Genomic DNA, 24,060 nt, shown 5'->3' with positions numbered 1-24,060 from the left:
CCTCGGCCAAGGTTAACAAACCTTCCAAATGAAAGCTCGGTTCTTCATGCACCAGTGGGAGCCAGGCTGGCTCTGTTTTGGGAGGAATGGGAAAACAGAGGAGCAGAAGCCTGGGTAGTGCAAGTACTCAAGTTCGGCTATCGTATTCCTCTCGTTTCACCTCCCTCGCTCTCACCTGTGCCAATTCCATTCCAGGCATACTCTCCGGGCTCAGACAAATTTCTGGCGCTAGCCGCAGAAGTGGAAGCGCTTGTTCTCAAAGAAGCGATAGAACAGATAGAAGGGGATTTTCCTCCAGGCATTTTACAATCGCCTTTTTGTAGTTCCCAAGTCATCAGGGGGCTGGAGGCCGGTTTTGGATGTGAGCGCCCTGAACTTGCATGTCCAGAAAACAAAATTTCATATGGAGACCACTCGGGTCGGCTTCTGGAGTCCATCAGACAGGGGATTGGATGGTCTCTCTGGACATGCAAGACGCTTATTTTCACATTCCGATGCATCGCGAATCTTGGAAGTACCTGAGGTTCATGTTCGAAGGCAAGGTGTTTCAGTTTCGGGCGCTTTGCTTCGGACTAGCGACCGCTCCTCAAGTTTTCACCAGGGTTCTATCCCCGATAGGAAGCTGGGCTGCACATATTAGGAGTAAGAATCTCCCTCTATCTGGACGATTGGCTTCTCCGGTCGGAATCAGAGAGTCAGTGCATGAAGGACCTTGGAACAACTCTGGATCTTGCCAGAAAGTTAGGAATCTGGTCAACAAACAGAAGTCCCAGTTGGTTCCATCTCAGAGCATCCTTTATTTGGGGATGATTCTGAATGCTCAAGTTTTTCGGGCTTTTCTGTCCCCGAAGAGGGTCCAAGGCTGTCTGGAGACAGTTCAGGAGTTCTTGGACAAAAAGGTAAGTTCTGCCAATCAGTGGATGAGGCTCCTGCGGCAAATTGACGTCAGTGGAGAAATTGTGACGTTGGGAAGACTGCACATGAGACCTCTGCAGTTTTTCCTGAGAGCCTCTTGGTGCAGGAAGACACAACCAGACTCGATTACCTTTCCTGTCACAGATCAAATAAAAGAGGACCTAAGGTGGTGGCTCTCTCGAGCAAGGTTGGAAGAAGGGTTAGATTTACGACCCATCCTCCCGAACCTAGAGTTCTTTTCCGACGCATCGGACACAGGTTGGGGAGCCCTACTGGGAAATCAACGGACTTCAGGAGCTTGGTCGGAGAAGGAGAAGAAGTTCCACATAAATGTAAAGGAAAAACTGTTAGCAATTTTCTTGGGGCTCAGACAGTTTCGGAGCTTAGTAGAAGGTCGAGTAGTGGCAGTGCATTCTGACAACTCCACGGCTCTCTCGTACGTGCGGAAACAGGGGGGGACTCAGTCTTTCTCTCTGTACGAAGTAGCCAAGGATCTCCTCCTGTGGTCAAACGAAGCGAAGGTTCAGCTAGTCCCGAGATTTGTTCAGAAAGATGAACGTCCCTGGCGGACGAGTTAAGTTCGTCAACAGCAAGTGTTACCTCTGGAGTGGACTTTGGACAACAAGATTTTGTCAGAAACTTTGGCGCCTTTGGGGACGACCGTCAATAGACCTGTTCGCGACATCAAGGAACAACCGTCTTCCTCTCTTTTGTGCTTCCCAGTCCCAGATCCTCTAGCTTGGTCGGTGGACGCAATGCTGTTGGATTGGTCGGGTCTGGAAGCTTATGCATTCCCTCCGTTCGGTCTAATAAGAGAGGTGCTGAACAAGTTCATGTCGCACAGCAATGTAACGCTAACGTTAATCGCTCCCTTTTGGCCCAGGAAAGAGTGGTTCCCGGACCTTCTCCAGTTGTTAGTAGACTTCCCCAGACTTCTTCCTCCAGAGAAGTGGCTTCTCAAACAACCTCACTTCAAGAGGTTCCACCAAAACTTGTCCGCTCTAGCTCTGACAGGGTTCCGACTGTCCGGAATCTTGTCAGAGCGAAAGGATTTTCAAGAAGAGCTGCAGAAGCTATCGCTCGTTGTAGGAGAGAGTCTTCTAACAAACTCTATCAAGGGAAGTGGAGAATCTTCAGAGAGTGGTGTAGAAGTGCTAAAGTCTCTACTTCTGCGACTCTTTAACAGAAATAGCAGATTTTCTTCTATTTCTTAGGAACTCTAAGAAACTGGCTCCTTCGACGATCAGAGGATATAGAGCCATGCTCTCTTCGGTTTTTCGACATCGAGGTTTTGGATATTTCCTCCAATTCAGATCTGTCGGACCTCATTAGGTCTTTCGAAACCACTAAGCTCCGCAAGATACAGTGGCTTGGGAACTTAGATGTGGTGCTTAAGTTCCATCATGGGGCCACCGTTTGAGCCTTTGAAGTCGGCTTCACTCAGGAACTTGACTAAGAAGGCACTCTTTCTTATTGCACTAGCTTCTGCTAAGCGTGGTCAGCGAATTGCACGCTATAGACAAAAGAGTCGGTTTCTCTCAAGGCAATGCTGTATTTTCGGTATCTTTGACCTTTCTAGCAAAATGAGAATCCTTCTAATCCTTGGCCGAGGAGTTTTGTGGTAAGGAACTTATCTGATTTGGTTGGACATGAGGAGGAAGAAAGGCTCTTATGTCCAGTCAGGGCTATTAAGCAGTATCTGTTTGCCACTAAGGGTATTAGAGGACAATCTTCTAAGCTCTGGACCTCGGTTCAAAATCCCTCTCGTCCTCTTTCTAAGAATGCTATATCGTTCTTATTAGAGAGCTTATCAGGGAAGCTCACTCGCAGTCCGAGAACGACAATCTTTCCGTTCTGAGAGTTAAAGCTCACGAGGTTAGAGCAGTGGCAACTTCTTTAACATTCAGAAAGAATTTATCTTTAGCTTCGATTCTTCAGAGCACGTTCTGGAGATCGAATTCGGTTTTTGCGAGTCATTATCTCAAAGAGATAGAAACGGTTTTCGAGAATTGTAAAACGTTAGGTCCGGTGGCGGTTTCTGGCATGGTGTTGGGAGAAACGGCACAGGGGTCGTCACCTCTATGCTAACTTTTCACCTTGAATAGGTTGTCGAGTTCAAGGGAAGCTGGGGGTACTGAGTACCTGGGATACTCACCAGTCTGTTAGGTCAGATTTTACAATGGTTGGGTATATATGTTTTTAAATCTGGTGTTGGTGACAAATGTTTTGTATGATTGAATTTCTGGTCTTAGCCCAGGGCAAGGGCAATCTTTGTTGTTACTATCCTCCGTCAGTCAGCCTTGACTCGCTTGAACTACGGAAGGATTCCACTCCTGTAGAGGCTAACTTTGGTCAAATTCCAATTCCTCTACAATAGTAAGAAGAGCACCGACCAGAGGCAGTAACAGTCTGCTGTAGCTCTCTTACAAGGTAAGGTACAACAGACACCTTGAGTGTTTACTGGTATTGCAATAAATGTAACCATTTAAAAATACTAGTGGTCCACTGAATCCCACCTTCCCATAAATGTGTAATCAGCTCTATAATTGTTCGGTAAGACACTACAATAAAAATGAAATTTTCATTATTAAAATGAAGTTTGTTCATGAAACTTACCTGACAGATATATATATAGCTGTATTCTCCGAAGTCCGACAGAATTTCAAAATTCGCGGCACACGCAGTGGGCGGCCAGGTGGTGGTACCCATTCCCGCCGCTGGGAGGCGGATATCAGGAACTATTCCCATTTTCTATTCATATTTTTTCTGTCGCCGGTCGGTAAACAACTGTTTACAGACCTCCGCCTAGGATTTTGAAACTTCATTAGCCGCTTAAGTATCCTAATTATTCTTACGATTATTGACTTGGATTTGTGGCTAGGCATACGCTATCGTAAATTTTTCATTGCATTTGATGTCTGAGGCTAGTTAGCCTAGTTTCAGACTTTGTTGTCTGCATGGGGGATGGTGAAGCTACCGGAACTTTCGGTAGACACTCGCTTAGTGTATATGGCGTTTACATGTTTTCTTTGCATAAGTTCAATGTAATTAGTGTAATGTGTGACTGATTACGGAAGAAGTAGGATTCATGTACGCATTTTAGAGCGTGTTAGAATTCAGGAGTTTTCCTCCACAGTAAACAAAGAAAGCTAGAAATAATGAACCTTCTAACCTCCTGTAGATTTTATTTTGCCTAACCCTGTGGTATGGCTTACGGGCCTAGAAGAAGTGTCTGCTAGAGGATTACATCAAGTAATCTTAGACTAAAGTGCTCGCTCTCCAATCAGTGTTGTGAAGTGTAGTGCCCCTTGTGTTGTGGAGGGGGCGTCAGATCGGCCCCATAATGCCTCTAGGCCTGGACCTCTGTCGGACTCCCAGGACTCAGGGAGAGGGCATGTCGAAAGCCGCAAGAGGGTTACGGGGGCTCCCCACCGATCTGGCGTCCCTTCGGCAGAACCTGTTGACGCTTCCCAGGCTGCTAAAGATCGTGCACGCGCACGAATCTTGAAGGATTGCTTCGCGTCCTTCCGAGGCGTCACCTCCCCGCGCAAGGGTTGGAGCTCTCGGAAGGACTCGCGCCCTCTAAGAAGCTTTAGAGAAGAGGACGCTTCACGTCCTCTCTCTCGTTAGGAGGGAACGTCAGATCGGCCCCACCCCAACGCCTCTAGGCCTAGACCTCTGTCGGACTCCCAGAAACCAGGGAGAGGGCATGTCAAAAGCCGAAGGAGGGGTTACGGGCTTTTCATGCTGATCTGGCTTCCTTTCGGCAAGGTCCTGTTGTAGCTTCCCAGCTGCCGAAGATCGAGCACGTGCACGAAGCTTCAAGGGTTGTTTCTCGGCCTCCGAAGCATCCTCCCCACACAGGGGTTGGGGCTCTCGGAAGGACTCGCGCCCCCTAAAGAAGCTTTAGAGAAGAGGACGCTTCACGTCCTCTCTCTCGTCACGAGAGGATGAGGAGGAAAGAGACCACATTTACCCTTTTAGAAGAATGCACTGGCTCTTTTTCTAAGGGACATTTAAGGAGGCTCATTCATCTTGCCAGAAGAGTGATTTGAGCCTCCTGCGATGTGAACGCTCATGTATATATCATTTATACATTATTAAGGAGGCTCATCATCTTTCCAGAAGAGTGATTTGAGCCTCCTGCGAGTGACCGCTCATGTATACTTCATTTATACATTATTAAGGAGGCTCATTCATCTTGCCAGAAGAGTGATTTGAGCCCCCTGAGAGTGAACGCTCATGTATACATCATTTATACATGATTATTAAAGAGGCTCCATTCATCTTGCCAGAAGAGTGATTTGAGCCTCCTTGCGACATCCGTGAACGCTCATGTATATGAACGCTCACCGTATATATCACTTGTACATTATTAAGGAGTTCATTCATCTTGCCAGAAGAGTGATTTGAGCCTCCTGCGAGTGAACGCTCATGAAGTTAGAGCTGTTTCAACCTCGCTAGCATTCCAACAAGAATTTTGGTAATCAAGGACATTCTTGATTCCACCTTTTGGAGGAGCAACTCAGTATTCGTCTTCTCTCCTCATGGCGCTCCGTATACGTTATGTAAACGTTCGCTTTACTTCGAAAAGCAAGCTGATAAGTTTGACGGCCGGCAAGCTGCTTTGCACAGTCAAACAACTTATGTCTCTGGTCGGCATAAGAAGGGCAATTTAGAAGTGAGGAAGCTTTTGGAGGTGCTCGACGTCCTATAAGTAGAGGACATTCTCCAGGACGCTTCGGCAAGCACCTTGCAGAAGACGAAAGCCATACGTCTTCCTTTAGTGTTCACACTCTTCAGGAGCAGCGTGCGGCTCTCCATGGAGACTCGCATGAGGACGTCCCTTAAAAATATTCAACGTCATACGCAAAACGCGGTTCGTCATAACATTGAGATGGCAAGGTCGCTCGCCAGGACGCCTCTTGGCGGGCCTTGCATGCATCAAGGCGCTCAACGAGTTCCTCTCTGAAACGTCGTTCAGAAGACTTGGTGTTCTCTGCTCAGACACGCTCGTAGCTAAGCACGCTCAGCAGTTGAGGACGCTCAGCAGGACGCTTTCCAGGACGCTTTTGAGGACACTTTTGTGCACATTCGCCAGGACGCTTCGGTGGAAGCTCGGCAGGACGCTTGCGAGAGAAAAGACTTGTAGAAGGCGTTTTATTTGCTGTTCAGGACGTTTCTTATGACGTTGGACGCTTTAATAAACGTCGTCAAGAGGAGGTTTTTTCAGGACTCTCCACAGGACATTCCTTTACAGAAATTTTTTAAAAAGGATTCGGAGTTAGCGGAGAGACATACCCGAATTTTTTCTTCGATCCCTCTTTCCTCTTCATCGATTCTCTGAGAATCGGGAAGATTATATACTCGGATTCCTGGGTGACTTTCGGTCATGTTAAAGGGTTTTCCCCTATTAGCAAAGTGCTAATAGTTTTGTCTAGTAAGGACGTTTTCCCCATTGTCAAGATACTAAACGTTTTGTCATTTAAGTGGGGGACCCCTCATAAATGGGGTAGTTCTCATTGACATAGATTTTAACGTTTTTATCGTTTAAGCGGATAAACTCATTAACAAATTTCGAAGAGCTCTCATTCATTTTCAGAGGCTCATCCGGGGAGTAAGAAAAAAAGACTTGTAGACTAGACAGGAAGTTTATGCCACTATCATAAGAACATTGACACGGTTCCTTTTTCGATCCTCGGTTCTCTCTTGATGATCTCTATTCGAATATTACTCCCTTTTCTTGGCAAAGAGTCAAGGAGTTCTTTAAAAGTCTCATTCATTAGAACGTGGACAGTCGTTTTCCTTTCTTTCTCTCTTCCTCGTCGAGGAAAGATGTAGTAGAGAATTCGATGTTCAAATTACTACAATACTTACGTAGTTTATATTTGCGTCATTTTGCTAACGCATGGGTCAAGTCATATACGCATATAGTATTTACCTCTGCGGATAGAAGCCGAAAGAACTGTTGTTCTAATGTATTTATTTGACACTCCCTTCAACCTTCCAAGAGTTTTCGGAGTAAGAATAACTATTCAGGGTATGTTACGACAACACCAACTCAGATTCTGTATTTAGCGAATTTTGTTTCGTTTAAATATGCCTGCTGGAGAGTTTCCTTTTGCTCGATAATTTCATACCTATCCCTTCGTAAAAGGAGTAGCTGGCAACTCAGGCAGATAGTGCGAGACGATGAACAAGGCTGCTGTTACTGTGATGTGATCTACGCAGTACCGGCTAGCTCGGTATCATGCGCGTTTGGTTGCGTCTCTCTGCCCTACAATCATGGATTTTAGCCTCGGGTTGAGGAAATTTCTAGTAATCATGAATGAACATGCCTTCCGTTTACTTAGAAAATTTCAACAAGATATCTCTTATACTTGTTCGGTGCGGGTTTACCGCACGGTAACAGAACTCTGTACGAATCTACCGCGGCATAGCACTATAATAATGCTCTCCTGCTTATGCAAAGTGCAGCCTTATTTAGGGAAGGAAGCAGGCTGAGTGAGGGAATGGATGAGTTTGCTGGGGACCATTTCCTCGCTGGAGAAGCTTGTTTTCCCTGAATAAACAGCAATTCAGACCTCTACAATTTTTCCTCACGAAGAAATTGGAATAACATCAAAGATCTTGTAATAATTCTAATTTTCTCTCAACGGCTTGAGGATCACCTCGGGTGATAGCGAGAGGGTGCCAGACATCCGAACAGAGGAACAGATGTTCTGGCACATTGTCTGAAAGAAAGAATTGGAAGCCAAATTGGTCGGCTCTCCAGTTCCTCGAAGGGTGAGTTTGGATCGAGTGGCCCAAAATCATCTCGGATAATTTCTCAGCTCTTTCATAGCTCAAGAACAGAGAATTGGTTATGGGCTTAGGCACGGAACGTAACGGTCCTCAAGAGGTTCGTTAAACCTAGTACACGTCCTGTGCGGGTCTTCTCGATCGAAGGCAACAACTACTGACGTCTGAGTAATTACCCTCACTTAGGAAGTCATTTCGAAAGTGAGGAGAGATGAGGGCGTCCTTTCGTTAAGTTTTTCGTAATTTTGAAGACGAAGGAGCTTCCTCTTAAGTTGTTCCCTTATTCATGATCCTAGAGGATAAGCTTTAGTCGCCACATGTTGGCCTCTAAGAGGTTGGATTCACAGAGGTCAGGTAATTCAGAGAATTGTCCAAAGACCCTTCCCGAGAGAATCGGTGTAATCTAACTTCGTCACTTAGTGAAGTATCTAATATCTCTCCTCTCTGAGTATGAAGGCGTTCAGACTATCGAGAAGCGATAAGATCTTCAAGATTAATGGCAGTCTCTTGCCAAGGCAAAGCAGTGCTGCCTATTTTCAGTGTTCAATCGGAGCGGGCCGTTTCTGGATAGTGAAGGGAAATGACTGTTCCTCCACTCGACCTCTGTGAATTTCTTTATGGTTCTATCTTTCCGTATGAAGTACGAGATAAGATAGAAGTCCTAACTATTGTAGAATATGCAAATAGGTTGTTGACGGCCTCTAGGCTCAGAGATTCGGTTCTGTCAAACAACAAAGCTTCACGATCTTTTGAGGTCTGGGGAGATCTTGAAATTCTCTGGTATCGCAGGTTCCGGCATGGAACTTAGACGTAGTCTGAGTTTCTGATGCCAAAAGCATTTCGAACCTATCCTTTCTGTGAACTTAATACACGTGACCAGAAAGGCTAACATTCTAACCGCTCTAGCCACGGCAAGAGGGTTAGTGAGCTTTTAGCTATCATCAGAGGTTTAGCTTTAAAGGACATAATGCGGTCTGTCCTCTAAGCCTTCCGTTCTTGATAAGAACGAAAAAACCTGTCTAACCCTTGACCCGAAGGTTTGGAGACCAAGGGTATGGCACAAATTATTGGGCAAAAGGCATTAGAGAGTCCTGTGCCCTGTCGGGTCTCTCAAGTTTTATCTTAATAAAACTATAGTAAGTCGAGGTCAACGACAATCTGCGGTGTTCCGTAAAAAGACCAGACTGGTTCATGTCCAAGAACACCCTGGCATTATAGTCAAGGAGTTCTTTTAAGAAGTCTCATTCATTATGTTTGCATAAAAGATTTGAGATTTTTTCTTAATATGAATGCTCAAGAGGTGAGGGCTCGGCCTCGGAAGCATTTCAACAGAGCATGACACTCAGTAACATCCTGAGTGCCACGCTTTAGCGAAGCAACTCTGTGTTCGCTTCACACTCCCGACGGGATGTGAAGACGACATTTGAGATCTGTAAGTCGCTAGGACCATACAATATCCGTAGATATATTATTGGGGGCAGCAAGCAAAAACGAATCCTATCCTATAGAAAAGGGATAGGTGTGCTTTTAACTTTGAAGGGTTGGTCGCTTGAGGCGCGTTCCTTTTCTTTAGCCTAGAACGTTATGGAACTTTAACTTTAATAGGTTAGAGGTCAGGTGGTGGTTTTAGCTTCGTTGCCCTCAGAAGTATGGTCATATGGTCTAGTCACATTGTGGTCACGCCCCCGTTGACAGATCATCTAGAGCGCACCAGCATTACAGGTCTCTACCTCGCTGGCAATCTAGTAACGCAGAAGCAGACTTTAGTGACAGTAATCACGAAGTCGGCTATGCTAACAGGTGAGGAACCAAGATGTATATCATCAACTTAATTTAGTTTCCCAAAAAATCCTATTCTGTCTCTTCCCACCATCCGAAGGTGGGAGGGGATTCAGCTATATATATATCTGTCAGGTAAGTTTCATGAACAAAATGTTATTGTTATAATACAATTAAGTTTGTTCATACTTACCTGGCAGATATATATAATTAAAGTGCCCACCCCACCTCCCCTCAGGAGACAGTGGCACTGATAAAATATGAATAGAAAATGGGAATAGTTCCTGATATCGCCTCCCAGCGGCGGGATAATGGGTACCACCACCTGGCCGCCCACTGCGTGTGCCGCGAATTTTGAAATTCTGTCGGACTTCGGAGAATCAGCTATATATATATCTGCCAGGTAAGTATGAACAAACTTAATTGTATTATAAACAATAACATTTTTATTGTATACTTACCGAACAATTTATGATTATACCCACCCCTCCTCCCCTTAGGTGGACGGACGGCAGAAAGAATTGGATTCACCTGGGCAGTTGTACCTGGTTCTCCCGCGAGTGGAGGGAGATGACGTCATCACCACCAGTGTTGGCGACGCCGACGCACTAAATTTGAATTTAGTATCCTGCCGCTCGTGGAAATCACGGCTCTATAATTGTTCGGTAAGTATACAATAAAACTTCATTTTAACCCCTTCTTTACCGGGTGGGTGAGCAGAATGTAAACATTGCGTTCGCTGCCGAACTGAATCTCTTGGAAGTGACTCCAGTTTGGAGGGGTGCCGATCGTAAAAATATTTGCCAAAAATACACTAATCAAGACAGGCTAATGAATTATCAGGTATTATTAGCACTATAATAACGCATATTCTCTGTTAGTTTTATCATCCTACAGGGAAAATAAAATAAAATGATTTTATGAAAAAAATGTGAAAACTCAGTGTCCCTTGTACAAGGGACACTGGTGGGCGGTGAGAAAAACTACGGTCTTGAATAGAAATTCGGTCTTACAGAATGTTGGTATATCGCACCTGGAACATGCACATAAAAGTATTATCAAAATAGAACAGTAAATAAGCACGTAATAACAAAAAAAAAAGAGCAAAAACTAAAGCGAAAGCCCCGCCAATAAATATGGAAATCGCTAATTTTATAGTATATCTTTCAAAAATTGGTCAGTGTCATTTTCTACGTTTTCTAAGATTAGTTTCATCACAGAAAAACAACTTTAGGGGCATCAGGGGTATCTAACTAATTTTTTCAAGTTTCTTGTCCTCAAGAAGAAATCGCTTTTTTCGCTTTTTCTCTGGTTTGGTTTTTTATATATAAAGTTACTATAAGGCTTTATTTCTACCTTCATTTATCTGGTGTTCATATTTTTTATTTGTAAAATGTAATACGTGAATAAAAATAAATAAATACAGTAAATAATGATACAATGGATTTTTACTTGGGTAGAAGTTATTACATGTTTACGCTTGTCTGGTTTTGTGATTTTTTGTTGAGACGCAGTTCATCTGTCACCTACACACTACTATAAGCAGTAATAATATTTTTTTGGGTTAACATACGTCTGGCATCGTGTCATACTGTTATTTTGCCTCAAACTCTTCAAAACCGAAATTTACAGAATGATTGGAAGTCCCTATCTGAAAAGAGGAGTTTTGGTGGTACTATGCGTACCACCTTTATGCACCCGTGCGGTGTAGTAGACTTGAATGGTGGTACCCACCTACCTCCAAACAAACTTTCGGTAATGAAGAGGTTAATAATGAAAATTTCATTTTTTGCAAGATCAGTAACTTTCAGCAGTCTTGTCATAATTGTAGTTCAGCTGAGTGTGGTATTGAACTGGATCTACTTAGTATGGTATGTCTGTTTACAGGAATCATCAGACTAAGGTTGATTCATAGTTGTTTGGCATAAAGCTAGCAAGCTGCAATTTCCAGAATCATCTCTCTGTAAAGTGTTATGCAATGTGTGGTCATGCCATTTTTATTTTTAATGATTGCAAAAATAAAAGTGCATGTTGATTGTATGCTAATTAACAATTTTACTGTACAGGAGACCAATGGTACTGCTAAATGTACATTTGAAGTATGGCGCAATGAATATAAAGGCGTATTTAATTCTTAACAGGAGGATCTTATTAGGAAAATTTTGGCAAAGCCATTCAAGATTCCAATACCCAACTATGTCAGCAAAAGACCGGTTTCACTGGGTATACGAAGGGATGGCATTAGAAGATCGCTTCATGACCCAGACGAGCCAGATGCCCTAGTTTTGTATCGTCCTCCAGAACTATCAGCTCACGAAAAGTTATCTGTAAACGCGTAAGCATTTTCCTGTGTTTTATAATTACAGTACTGACACTTTTTCTCATTTTTGATAGTTGCTGAGGGAGAAAGTCAAAGTTCAGTGAGTGATTTCTGTTGTACTAATTGGGTGTTTTATTTTGCTGTGCAGAGTAAAACTGTTGTCCATTTTTGTGATGTCCCTCTTATCAGGTGGTTTTAGTCTGTTTTTTCTCTGAGCTTCTTCAATACAGAAACTAGAAAAAATATCATATGAGAATAAGTCCACATATGCATCTCACTCTAAGCTATGTACCATGTTGATTGGAGTAGCAAAGTGTATATAGACAGATAGATGTAATCTTCTTTCCCACCATTATCCCTACTTTAAGGGGTCATTTGCCTGATGTACCTTCTCCACTGCCTTCTATCAAAGGCACCATCTTCCACCAAACCTCTTCTCTCCATATCATCCATGTATGTGTATAGATATACATATTATTTACCTTTTATAAAAATTAAGGATTGTTAAATTGACTGAAGAGGTTTCTATCACTAGATCATAGAATCTTCCTTACAAATAAATGTATGTATGCAGTCATCACTTAAAACCAAAAGTGTATGCTTATATAAGGCACTGGCTTCAGAGCTATTAACACGCATCTAATTTAAATGGTTTCATTCCTGAAGCTCACTCAGTTTTCTGAGGCAGCCACGTCATTGTGACATAATGCGTTACCCTTACAACTTAGCTTAAGTGAAATAAGATTTGTTTTTATGGAAAATGTAAATAACAGAAAGTTTTATGTGAAATAATTACAGTATTATAATATATATATATATATGTATATATATATATATATATATATATATATATATATATATATATATATATATATATATATATATATATATATAAGATATATTATATATTTACAAATTGATGAGCTTTAATTGCAGAGATACGCTGCCAGTGGCGGTTGTTGTAGATCCAATGCTTTCAAAGATATTACGTCCTCATCAACGGGAGGTAAGCATCATTATCACATGCATGTTATGTAATGTTATATGATAAAGTGTGTACATTCTCAAAAACTGTGCATTGATCTCCTCATTACATATAAAAGGAGTTTGTTTTGTAAAGTAAGAAATCAACAACATTTTGAGTATTAGATGTATATATACTAATACCTAACCTTAGCTTTTCCCCTCTTTTCAGGGTGTAAAATTCATGTACGACTGCGTCATAGGAAACCAGATTGAAGAAAACTTTGGCTGTATTATGGCAGATGAAATGGGTCTAGGAAAAACATTACAGTGTATCACTCTAATGTGGACACTACTTAGGCAGGGGCCTGATTGCAAACCCATTATTGAGAAAGTCATTGTGGTTTCTCCGTCCAGTTTAGTCAAGGTATGTGGTCTGTGGCTTTAGTTGTGGGGATGGAGCATGTCTGTTTTATGGTTCTCTATAGTATTTACATTGTAGATTTCATCTGATGTTATTTCCTGTTGGGGCATTAGTACTGTCATTGCACATCACATGTTGCAGTGTATGCATTACTTAAGTTTCACACAGTATCCCTTCGGCCCCTAGCATCAACCGCTTTCATTCCTTTTACTATACTTCTCTTCACATTCTCTTTCTTCCATCTTACCTTCCACCCTCTCCTAGCAATTGCTTCAGCAGTATTTTCAATGCTGAATGAACTCATAAATCTTAGCGCTTGGCCTTTGTAGTACATTTTTTATTCTAGTTCTAATTGCACCTGAGGTACGTAATCAGTGCATCCAGAAAAATATGAAATATTTTTTTACCATTTTGTTATATGTATTGACTACCAGAATAAATCAAAAGATTTTGTGAAGTGTTGTTATAATGGAGACATACAGTAGGACTAAAATTTCTGTTTTCTATTGCAGAATTGGTACAATGAAATCAACAAATGGCTAAAAGGGGCTCTTAATTGTTTGACCATTGATTCTGGGACTAAAGCAGAAATTGACAAAAATTTGACAGGCTTCCTGACAACAAATGGAAGAAGAGCAGTTGACAAAGTTTTGATAATTTCGTATGAAACATTTCGTTTACATGCCCACGTTTTACATAGAAGTGAAGTTGGCCTCGTTATTTGTGATGAGGTAGGCACGGTTTATAACTAGGTTTGAACTTATTTAAGATGAAATGGTTTTTACTCTATTCATCATATGTTTTAACCAGTGTGTATAGTGATTACAGTACATATTTATTTTAATCTCAGATCAGGCATCTTCTATCCTTAAATCGCTTCTGAAACAGCTGATAGTGTTGATGAATTTTACTTGTATTTTATGTTTAATTTTGTTTCTAACAGTGAACTGTTAGTGATGATATTTATTATTCTTTATGCATTGTTTAAATTTCATTTAGCTGAAGAGATAGCCAGTCATTTGGCCAAATGAAAGTTGCACAAGTTAGCATTGCATACCAAAGTTCAGGCTGGTTGGGAAAGTGTTAAAAATTCACTGGATCTTGACTACACATTCAGTCATCCAAAGTTGCTCATGTACTATTGCTTAACAGGGTACCAAAAGAAATCTTACAAGCATCCTTGCCGTGATTTTTGGATGCTTACATATGATTACACAAGTGGCACCTTCCCAAAATTCAGCCCTCTCATAGCAGGACAACACTGCTGCCAATATTTTATATCAAATTGGGATTAAGCAGATTATATGTGTATGTTTTCTGATTTTGCAAAATTTAATTGTAAAAAAATTTCAGTTTTAAGTGGAGAAACATTGATGTAAAATCCTAAAGCTTTCATTTTTATCTAATTTATTTATGTGATATTTCAGAAAATGCCTTTCATTTCAGGGCCATCGGTTAAAAAATTGCGAGAATCAAACATACCAAGCTCTCATGGATTTGAAAGCAAAACGGCGCATCTTGATTTCAGGAACACCAATTCAAAATGACTTGCTTGAATATTTTTCTCTTGTACATTTTGTAAATGCTGGAATTCTTGGAACAGCGAAGGAGTTCAGGCGACAGTTTGAGAGACCAATATTAAGAAGTAGGGATTCTGAAGCATCAGAGAAAGATCATGAAGTTGGCAAACAAAAACTCGAAGAGTTAATTGGAATAGTCAACAGGTTAGTCGTCCTTTCTCTCTCCCTAGCTCTCCCTTATTTGTACCATGATACAAATCTATAGTTTTTACTGAGAATCATGTCTTTTTTTTGCTTATGTGGGTACACATCTCTGGTCAGTAGAGTTCAGAGATTAGAGCGTGAGACAGGTAGATCAAGTTATATCCTCTTACCAGATGAGGCCACTATGCAGGACAGTTATCCATTCTTAGATGGGCTTCCAAGCAAAATTACATATATATAGGAGATTTAACATTTTTAGAATGCAAAAATATTGCAGATTACAGTACCTTGCCCATAGTACAAAAGTAAATCAATGTAGCTGAAGTAGAAAGAAGTAAGAAATATTTGTTAAGAAAATAATCTACAAAATATTATGGATTATATTTTTATTGCTCTTGAACTAGTACTCTAATATGTGTGAATGAATTGGCAAATTATACTTTTTATTGAAATGTAATGTTTAATTTAGGTTAATGATTATAAGATTTATATTATTTTTGGCCAGTGTGTATGGAACAGATAACTTTAAGATGTACAGTATAACCTTTGGAATTATTTTTTACTTAGGTTTTGATTATAGAAATTATTTTTTTCTAGGTGAAATAAAGGTCTAATAGTATTAATAAAAAAACTTAAAAGACGACTGAGAAAGATTTAGACAAGTTGTTTGAATATTCAAGCATCTGATGGAATGACATTAGGAAACAGAGTCTATTTCAGTCGCATAATGTCATTAATATTTTCAGATGCATCATACGTCGTACCAATGATATTTTGTCTAAGTATTTGCCAGTAAAAATAGAACATGTTGTTTGCTGTCCACTTACATCCCTTCAACAAGAGATGTACACAAAATTCATGAACTCATCTGCTGTCAAAAAGCAAATATCAGGTAATTATCCTCTTTTTCGTCTTATTTTTTCTCAGAATTCCTCGGCAATTGTTTCTATTTTAGTTTGTGCATTACAGGAAGGACAAAACTTAGATATTGTTCACTAGTGTTGCTTTAAGTTCAACAAACCTTTGATTATGTTTATTGTAAAATTGACTAAAGTAAGTGATCAGTTTCTATTGTCAGTGAAATATCAGTGAGAAAACTTAATACTAAGAAGGTTGAGGCACTATAGAAATTTGAATATAGAATTAATATAGAATGTGCGGTTCAGTATCCAGTTTCATTAAACTAATTTTATTTCATTTTCTTATTCCATGATTATAACCTTGACAGATGGAAATGGTCGACTGGGGAATACAGCGTTGGCGGCTATAACAAGCATGAAAAAGCTTTGCAACCATCCAGATCTACTTTGGGAGAAGGCAAAAGCTGGTGAACCTGGATATAAAGAGCTGTACAATCTCTATCCCCCAGGCCATAACCCAACGTGAGTAAAAGGAAAAGGCTTTGCCTCAAGAAATGATGCTCCCTCTACACTTTTGTTTATTTATGTCATGATAAAACCATTGCTTTCATATGTTTGGATTAATGACCACTTGACTCTGGTGGAAATGGTATTTAGAAAACAATAATTTCTTTATATGAGACAAATATAGCTCATTATGTTGAGTGGATTTTTATAAATTGATTTCAGAAAGACCACTGAGTCACATGAGTACAGTAGAGTCAAGTATGAACTGAGCTTGTTCAAGCAGAATGAAGCGTGAACCAAGCTTATTAAAGCAAGTTGAATCAAAGTCATGTAAGAGTTAAATTATTAAAGGAAGTTATTAGCAGTTACAGGCAGTCACCGGTTATCAGCGGGGTGCTGATAAGCAAAAGCTGCCATTAACCGAAACTTGACAATTTATGGCGCTGAAAACCAGTTACTAGCACCTCTTTAGGTCTGTTATTTCACCATAACTCTATTATCGGCGCCTTATGATGCCAATAACCAAAACTTGGCGCATTATGGTGCCATAAATCGCCAATTTTGTGGCACTAGACAAGCGCCATAAAACTGGATCAGTGGCGTGGTCAGTATGGTCTTGGCCTGCCACCTCAATGGCCGCGAGTTCGTTTCTCGGGCATTCCACTGAGGGGTTAGAGATGTGTATATTTCTGGTGATAGAAGTTCACACTCGATGCGGTTTGGAAGTCACGTAAAGCCGTTGGTCCCGTTGCTGAATAACGACTGGTTCCAGACAACATAAAAACACCATAGAAGCAAACAGATAACCAGGGACTGCCTGTATAAGCAAATTCAAGAAAGAATTGAGCTTATTGAAGTTGGTTGATACTCATCTTTCACAGGGCTAAAGGGTTAGATTTTAAGTGGGAATTGAAAATGAAACAAGGTAAAGTTAAAGAATTTGGACAGAGAGAGACTAGTGGGCTGGTAAAGAAAGGTGTGCATTTGTAAACTATAATCCTCAACACAACTCCTATAAGTCAGACCTGTATATTTTGTAAAACATTATGAAGGTAGTTTGAAACCTTTTGAATATTTTTATATAATTTTGTGTAGTTATATTACTCAGAAATTTTTTATATTGCTTGTAATTTTGTGTACTGTTTCTCTGTATTACAGGCGATTGTGTCCTGAATTGTCTGGGAAGCTTGCTGTACTAGACACCTTACTTGCTTTGGTCCGTAGTTCAACAGATGACAAGGTGGTGCTCATATCAAATTATACGCAAACCCTCGACCTTTTTCAAGATTTAGCTGCTCTGCGAAATTACCCATATGTTCGACTTGATGGTTCAATGAGCATAAAGAAACGAAATAAGGTAAGGTGAAGATTATTATGTACAGTACGCTACATGTAAAGTTGATTTATTGCAATATGAGTAAAGCAGTAGTTTTGATTTATGAGAAATTGATAACAGTATGTATTTTATTACTAAGACAAATGTTTTTATCTACTATGTACATACTTGTATCTGTTTGTAATATGAAATTTCTTACTGTTCAACTTGTATATATCATGGTCTTTGTTTAAAGCAACACCCACACACAGTGATGACTGCTTTTCGTAATTGAGGTAGATGTGATATCACACTATCAGACTCATCAACACTGAAAAATTCTATATCTGGTAAATAATAAAGGTCTTGTTGCCAATCCATGATGGATATCATCATCATTTAAGATACTTGCTACCTTGTTCACTTGTCTTCTTGTATTACCTTTTAGTAACATTACTATCTTAGTCTTCTCTTTACTTTCACTGTCATAATCCCCTTTAATTGCATGTTTTGTTACTGTAAAATGACTTTAAAATCTGTTGCTTCTGTTGTTTACATCCGCGTAAGCTTTATCTCGCCAAGAATATTGATGACGTTTGTGATGTGTTGATGGGATTCCAGCAGATATTTACAATATCAAGTTGGATGACTTGGGTCTTTGCTCTTATGTACTGTTTCAGAAATTTGAACATAAGTAAAATTATGGGTTTGTACAGTACATAGACATAGAACATAAATAATTATTTCACATTCTGTATTTTCAGATTGTTGAGAAGTTCAATGACCCTGCTGGTGGGGATTTTCTTTTCATGTTGAGTAGCAAAGCTGGTGGCTGCGGCCTGAATCTCATTGGTGCTAACCGTTTAGTAATGTTTGATCCTGACTGGAACCCCGCCAATGACGACCAAGCAATGGCAAGAGTGTGGCGTGATGGTCAGAAGAAGAAGTGCTTTATTTACAGGCTTTTGTCGGTGAGGAGTTGAGTAGAATCATATTTGTTGAATTTATGTTGACAACCTTGTATCCTTTTTTGTTTTTAGATTATTATAAGACCAAAATTATTATCATTAATAAGGCTTTGTTAGTGCAACGTTTCAAGTAAATGATGTGTTTGTGATTAACGTAACAATCAAAAGATATGCTTGTGGTGGTGTAGTTAGGGAAATGTTATGTTGAAAGAAAAACCTTGTCTTATATGAAATTTCCAACCCAAAAACATTCTTTGAAAATGCAAACCATTTTTTTTTTTACAGACAGGAAGCATTGAAGAGAAAATATTTCAGCGTCAGGCCCACAAAAAGGCATTGAGTAGCTGTGTCGTAGATTGTGAGACTGATGTTGACAGACATTTTTCTGTTTCTGAACTTCGGGAACTTTTCACCCTGAACTTGGAAACAATATCAGATACTCATGATAAGTAAGTTACTTTTAAATATTGTTTTTTAGGCATCACATTTGCAGTTTTTCCAATATTTTTCCTCAGAAGTCTCATAAGATAACCTAAGAGGGAGCTGACCCCAATAGGACCAATAAATTTGCTTCTGAAAGGAGGGTAGCTTATTGTGATCTGGAAAAGTGAAAGCAAGTTGTGCAAGAAAATTATGTTGTTTATTTATTGGGCTCATGTGAAATTCAGTATTATGAGTCCTTTGGACACTAGATTTTTTTCGGTATTTTGGTAAAAGACTTGAATACGCACAGAAGTCTTAACTTTCCTGGCTGTCCTTGTAAAATATGGAACTAAGAGGCATGATTATTTTATTTGTTATTATTTTGAACAACCAGTGTTTCTCATAACAAATTGAGAATTAAAATAAAACTAAAGTAAAAGGATATATAAGCAAGTAACAAGAATGTATGGAGCATTTTTAAAAATGTACTTTGGTCCATGACGAGAAGTAATGATGGAAACCTTATTTTCATGAAGCTGTTATATATTTTCTTGAGTTTTAAATTAAAATTGACAGTACTCATTCTCCATTACATATGAATGATTTATTCTTTAGTGTTGCAAGTTCATTGAGAAATCAACCCATGACATTCATCTTCCTGTTGCTTAGTCAGAGATGAAACCCCTGTGCAGAAAACTTCACAGTGCCAGTAGCTACATATACCATAAGGCCCATTGCATAACCAGCATATTGAATCTCCCTACATACACTGCATCATTCACCTCTGCTTCCACTCTCATTCTTGTCATCTCTTCAGTACTCTGTGGATCTTCTTCCTTCCAGCCATCCAGATTATACACTTTTTTCACCAGTTTATTGTCACTCATTGCTTTAGCATAACCAAACCCTTCAAAACAAACCGATTCATCTTTCCTTTTGTGCAAACCTTTTCCCTTTTAGCCTCCTGCACAAAAAGTTTACATGTTAATACTTTGGTTCAGAAGTTAAATACGAGTCAAATAAAATACAGACACCACCCAACTATGAATAGTCAACTTGCAAACATTCAGATATGCAAACAAACATGATTGCAAGTAAAAATTGTGTTCAGAATGCTCCCCTTTGCCACCTGTAAGTTCATGTTGTTTCGCTCACCTATTATGTACAGTGTATTGTGTCTTAGGATGAAAAGTCATACAGTTCTGTATTGATTTTTTATTATACTTTACTTGAATAGCTATTGAGAGTAAAGTAACCAACTTGCAAACAATTCAACATACCAATTGCCATCTGGAATGTAACTTGTATGTAAGTTGGGTGGTGTCTGTATAATTGTACAGTGAACCCCTGTACTAGTGGACTGAGGATTCGAGGACTCACACATTTGTGGATTTCTCTCTGGAACATATACCCCCATTATTCACAGAGAATTCGCCTATTCGTTGTATTTTTCTATGTGAAATATCCACAAATTCCTGGTTTTTTTTACCAATTTCATCATAAAATGCACTTTTTGTGATGAAACTATTTTAAAAACCAGGTATAAACATGTTTAGTGGGTTTTTCTTGAATTTTCACTAACAAAATAGGTAATTTTAACTGTTTTTATAGGGGTTTCAACTATTGGCAGGGGCATCTGGTACCCATCCCCGCAAATACGGGGGGGAACACTGTGTCTATGAAACATAAGAAATTTATCAAATTTTGTGTTTTTCATATTAATGTCAATGTTTTATGGTGTGAACCTCTCATTGTAAGCTCCTTTACAGGTTTAAGTGCCGCCGTTGTGTGAATGGCATCCAAGTGCGGTCACCACCTGATGAAGCTGATTGCACAAGTGACTTGTCAGTGTGGCATCACTGCGCAGACAGAAAGGGCCTCCAAGATAACATGTTACGTCAGTGCTGGCCTGCTGGTATATCTTTTGTTTTTCACCAGCGTTCACATGAACCAAAAGTTGTCCCATAGTGTGTATGTATCTGTTCATTGCAGATGGCTTTGAGATATTTGATGTACAAATTAAATACTTTATTGATTTTAGGTGATATCTTTTATCAAAGTCTTTCTTTTTCATGCTAATTGTACAAAACTTACAATGGACATCAAGCATCATTATCAGTACTATCAATGACTGACATGACAGCTTGCAAATCAAGTGCTCTTCACATGGTTTTAATAATTTTTTTATATTTATCAACAAGATTGACAAACCCACAAATTGCAAAGTTTAGTTAGTTTGGTTGAGGCTGGAAGAAGTAAGATTTTAGTTTTCTAGCAAACTGGAGAGATGAGGATGTACAGTGAAGGCAAGCATTAATGGATGGTGTGTGATGGCACCAAGCTGATATTCATCTCTCCTTTTTTCATCTCCAAGATTTCATGCAAAGTTATGCAGCTTTATGTTGGAGAACCTGCGGTGTTTTTAAGGATGTTCATGGATAAATAATGGCAGGGTTTAGAAATTTTATTGTTGGTTTTATCATTATCATCTTTCTCCTTTGTAGTTTATCTGGTTGGTTGTCTTGAGAACCTGGATAAGTCAGAAAAGACATTAATCTTAGTAATCCTTATTTTGTTAGTGTACATGCTTACAAATTTTTGTGGTATGGATGTTAATGTGCTCCATGTTGCAAGGTGTGATGTTATGAGCTCCTGTCATTAGCCAGTATACTATTTTAATGCAAGAATGGAATATTTTCTGAAATACGTATATCCTTGTGGCAACTTTGTGTCGTTGAGGAAATTATTCAAGTAAATTATTAGGTAGCATAACAAGGCATGAGTCAGATTTCTTCATGATAAAAAAAAAAGATCAGATGGAATCAGAGATGTTAATACCATCCAATGTATGTTTCTCCAACAATGATAACCTCTTCATTGGCATTTCTGCATGAGATATTTCTTCTACATTGTTAGATATGAAATGAGTTGTCTTACCAGAATTTGCATCCAGTCTAGGTCCTCATATATGTTCTTGTTCTTGCTTTGCTGGGCCTTCCTAAGTCTTCATCCTGTTCTTTCCATATTAGTTATTTTTCTAACTGTTCTTTACCAATTTTCGTCACATGTCCAACCCATCTTAATTAAGATCTCAAGTGTATTTTCCTGCTGCTGGGCACCACATCCTTCTGCAATGTCTTCATTTTTAATATATCAGTGCTCTCTTACTGTGACTCTTAGCATTTGGTAAGCATACTTGGTTCATGAGTACATACCACCACATTCTATGTGGGTGTCCATGTCACTGCTGTAGGCCTTATGTATGCATCATAAGTTCATCTGTTTACTAGTGAGATACTCATTTTTACCATGGTCAAGCAATGCCAATCCACGTCATCCATTTTGTTGCTGCACCTGCAATTACTGTCGTCTTGGTACTTGATTCACAATCTATTTTGTGACCAAAAGATGATAAAATATTCTGTCTTTCCTAATTCCACCTCATCTTGGTGCTTTCACCCCTCCCCCCTTCTCTTAAGTGTTGCTCAGTAGGTAAACTTTTTTACTATTCCTAATCAGATGAATTACCACTGAAAGCAAAAATTTAGGAAATTAACTAGTGTTCAGTATGATCAGTACAATGTAAGTTCCTTTTGTTAAAATAGATACCTTACTTTCAAGACAGGATTTTCTCTCTCTCTCTCTCTCTCTCTCTCTCTCTCTCTCTCTCTCTCTCTCTCTCTCTCTCTCTCTCTCTCTCTCTCTCTCTCTCTCTCTCTCTCTCTCTTTTCAAAGCATGAAGTAAGAGGAAATATGAAATCCTTGGTGTTTTACTCATGAAACCCTAGACAGTCTCACAAAGTTGAAATTTTGTTTAATTTTCCCAAGTATTATTACCTGTAAATAAACTTTAATACCTTTCAAAGTTAAGCAATCATGTTTTTACCGTTTCTTTGCCTAGATTAATCAGCTTAAAAGAAATTCTCCTGAATAGTTTAAGTTGGCCATTGTAGAAATAGCATTGATATAATTAGAAGCAGTATTACTTGGTATGAGGAAAGAAAATAGAATCTTTTAAGAGGAAAATATTTATATAGTGGGCTACTTAAGCATTGCATATTATGAATTCTTCAAAAACATTAATATAGGAAAATAAGTCACAGAATTTTGAGCAAGTTTCTTTCCTAAATTAAGGCATTATTGAAACTTTGGTAGAAACTATAATGGCTATGAGGAGGAATTTGTGAAATGGTGATTATTTGATCCTTGCCAAGAAAGAGTTAATATAATGTCCTACCCCTCCTGTCTGGATAAAAACTAAATGCTGCTGTATAGGGTTCAACCACTCACTTGTGCTTCGGCTCTGGGTAAAACTAAATGTTTTATATTATTGCTCAACCATGCAGCTATATCTCAGGCATTGGTGTTCCTTTATCCTCCATCATGGGCATTTTGTCATGCCTCAGTGGGCAATTCTTTACCTAGTCTCATTTTTTTGTTATTGGAAATATATATTTTAAATTCTAAAGAGATCATCTTGCTCTGGTTTATTTTTTTTAGCATACTCTACGGCTGATGTACTTTTGTATTAAAGTATTTTATCTTTAAGATTTTGTGATGCAAGAAAGTCTTGTAGTGTTTTATAGATTATTCCTTGTTTTTAATAAAACCTGAAAAAAAATCTTTGTCATGATTAAATTTAGGATAAAATTGTGGGGGTAACATTTGGTAAATGGGGAGCTGTGTTATGTGATTGTACTGTTTTCAGGTATTGTATGACTGAAATTAATGTGAAATTCATATAAAGATTGTCAGATTTGAAAATCTGACAAACTTTTGCTCCAACCGAAAAAATGTGAATAAGCACTGATGATTTGTTTTGACTCAGTATTGTGGTTAAACTGCATCACAATGATAATAGCATGATTTTATACTTTTCTTTGACAATTATTGCAGAAGGGTATTTTATGGTAAACAGACCAGGTTCAAGTATGGAAATCAAATGATTATTGTCCCAGTTGAACTGCCTTGTATCAGATTTTGTCAAATGACATGGTGGTAGTAAAATGTATTTTTCCCAAAAGAAATGATCTTTTAAGATAATTTGAAAACCAAACAAAG

The 24,060-nt window shown here is 39.2% G+C and overlaps 1 protein-coding gene across 2 annotated transcripts in view; it reads left to right on the top strand.

The window, feature by feature from the left end:
- LOC135203029 (DNA repair and recombination protein RAD54-like) overlaps positions 1-22,717 on the top strand; it is a 28,245-nt gene extending 5,528 nt beyond the window's left edge. For both annotated transcript variants that reach the window (XM_064232602.1, XM_064232603.1), the window contains exons 4-14: positions 11,637-11,830; positions 12,752-12,821; positions 13,011-13,205; positions 13,715-13,933; positions 14,649-14,926; positions 15,673-15,818; positions 16,155-16,308; positions 17,452-17,650; positions 18,373-18,579; positions 18,862-19,025; positions 20,769-22,717. In XM_064232602.1, coding sequence (XP_064088672.1) covers positions 11,637-11,830; positions 12,752-12,821; positions 13,011-13,205; positions 13,715-13,933; positions 14,649-14,926; positions 15,673-15,818; positions 16,155-16,308; positions 17,452-17,650; positions 18,373-18,579; positions 18,862-19,025; positions 20,769-20,967 — 2,025 coding nt within the window. In that variant the 3' untranslated portion in view covers positions 20,968-22,717. The remainder of the gene's footprint in view (positions 1-11,636; positions 11,831-12,751; positions 12,822-13,010; positions 13,206-13,714; positions 13,934-14,648; positions 14,927-15,672; positions 15,819-16,154; positions 16,309-17,451; positions 17,651-18,372; positions 18,580-18,861; positions 19,026-20,768) is intronic.
- Positions 22,718-24,060: the final 1,343 nt, after the last annotated feature.

This window comes from Macrobrachium nipponense, chromosome 33 (genome assembly GCF_015104395.2).
Source record: "Macrobrachium nipponense isolate FS-2020 chromosome 33, ASM1510439v2, whole genome shotgun sequence".
In the NCBI taxonomy this organism is placed as follows: Eukaryota; Metazoa; Arthropoda; class Malacostraca; order Decapoda; family Palaemonidae; genus Macrobrachium; species Macrobrachium nipponense.
This window is presented reverse-complemented; position numbering and strand designations above follow the sequence as displayed.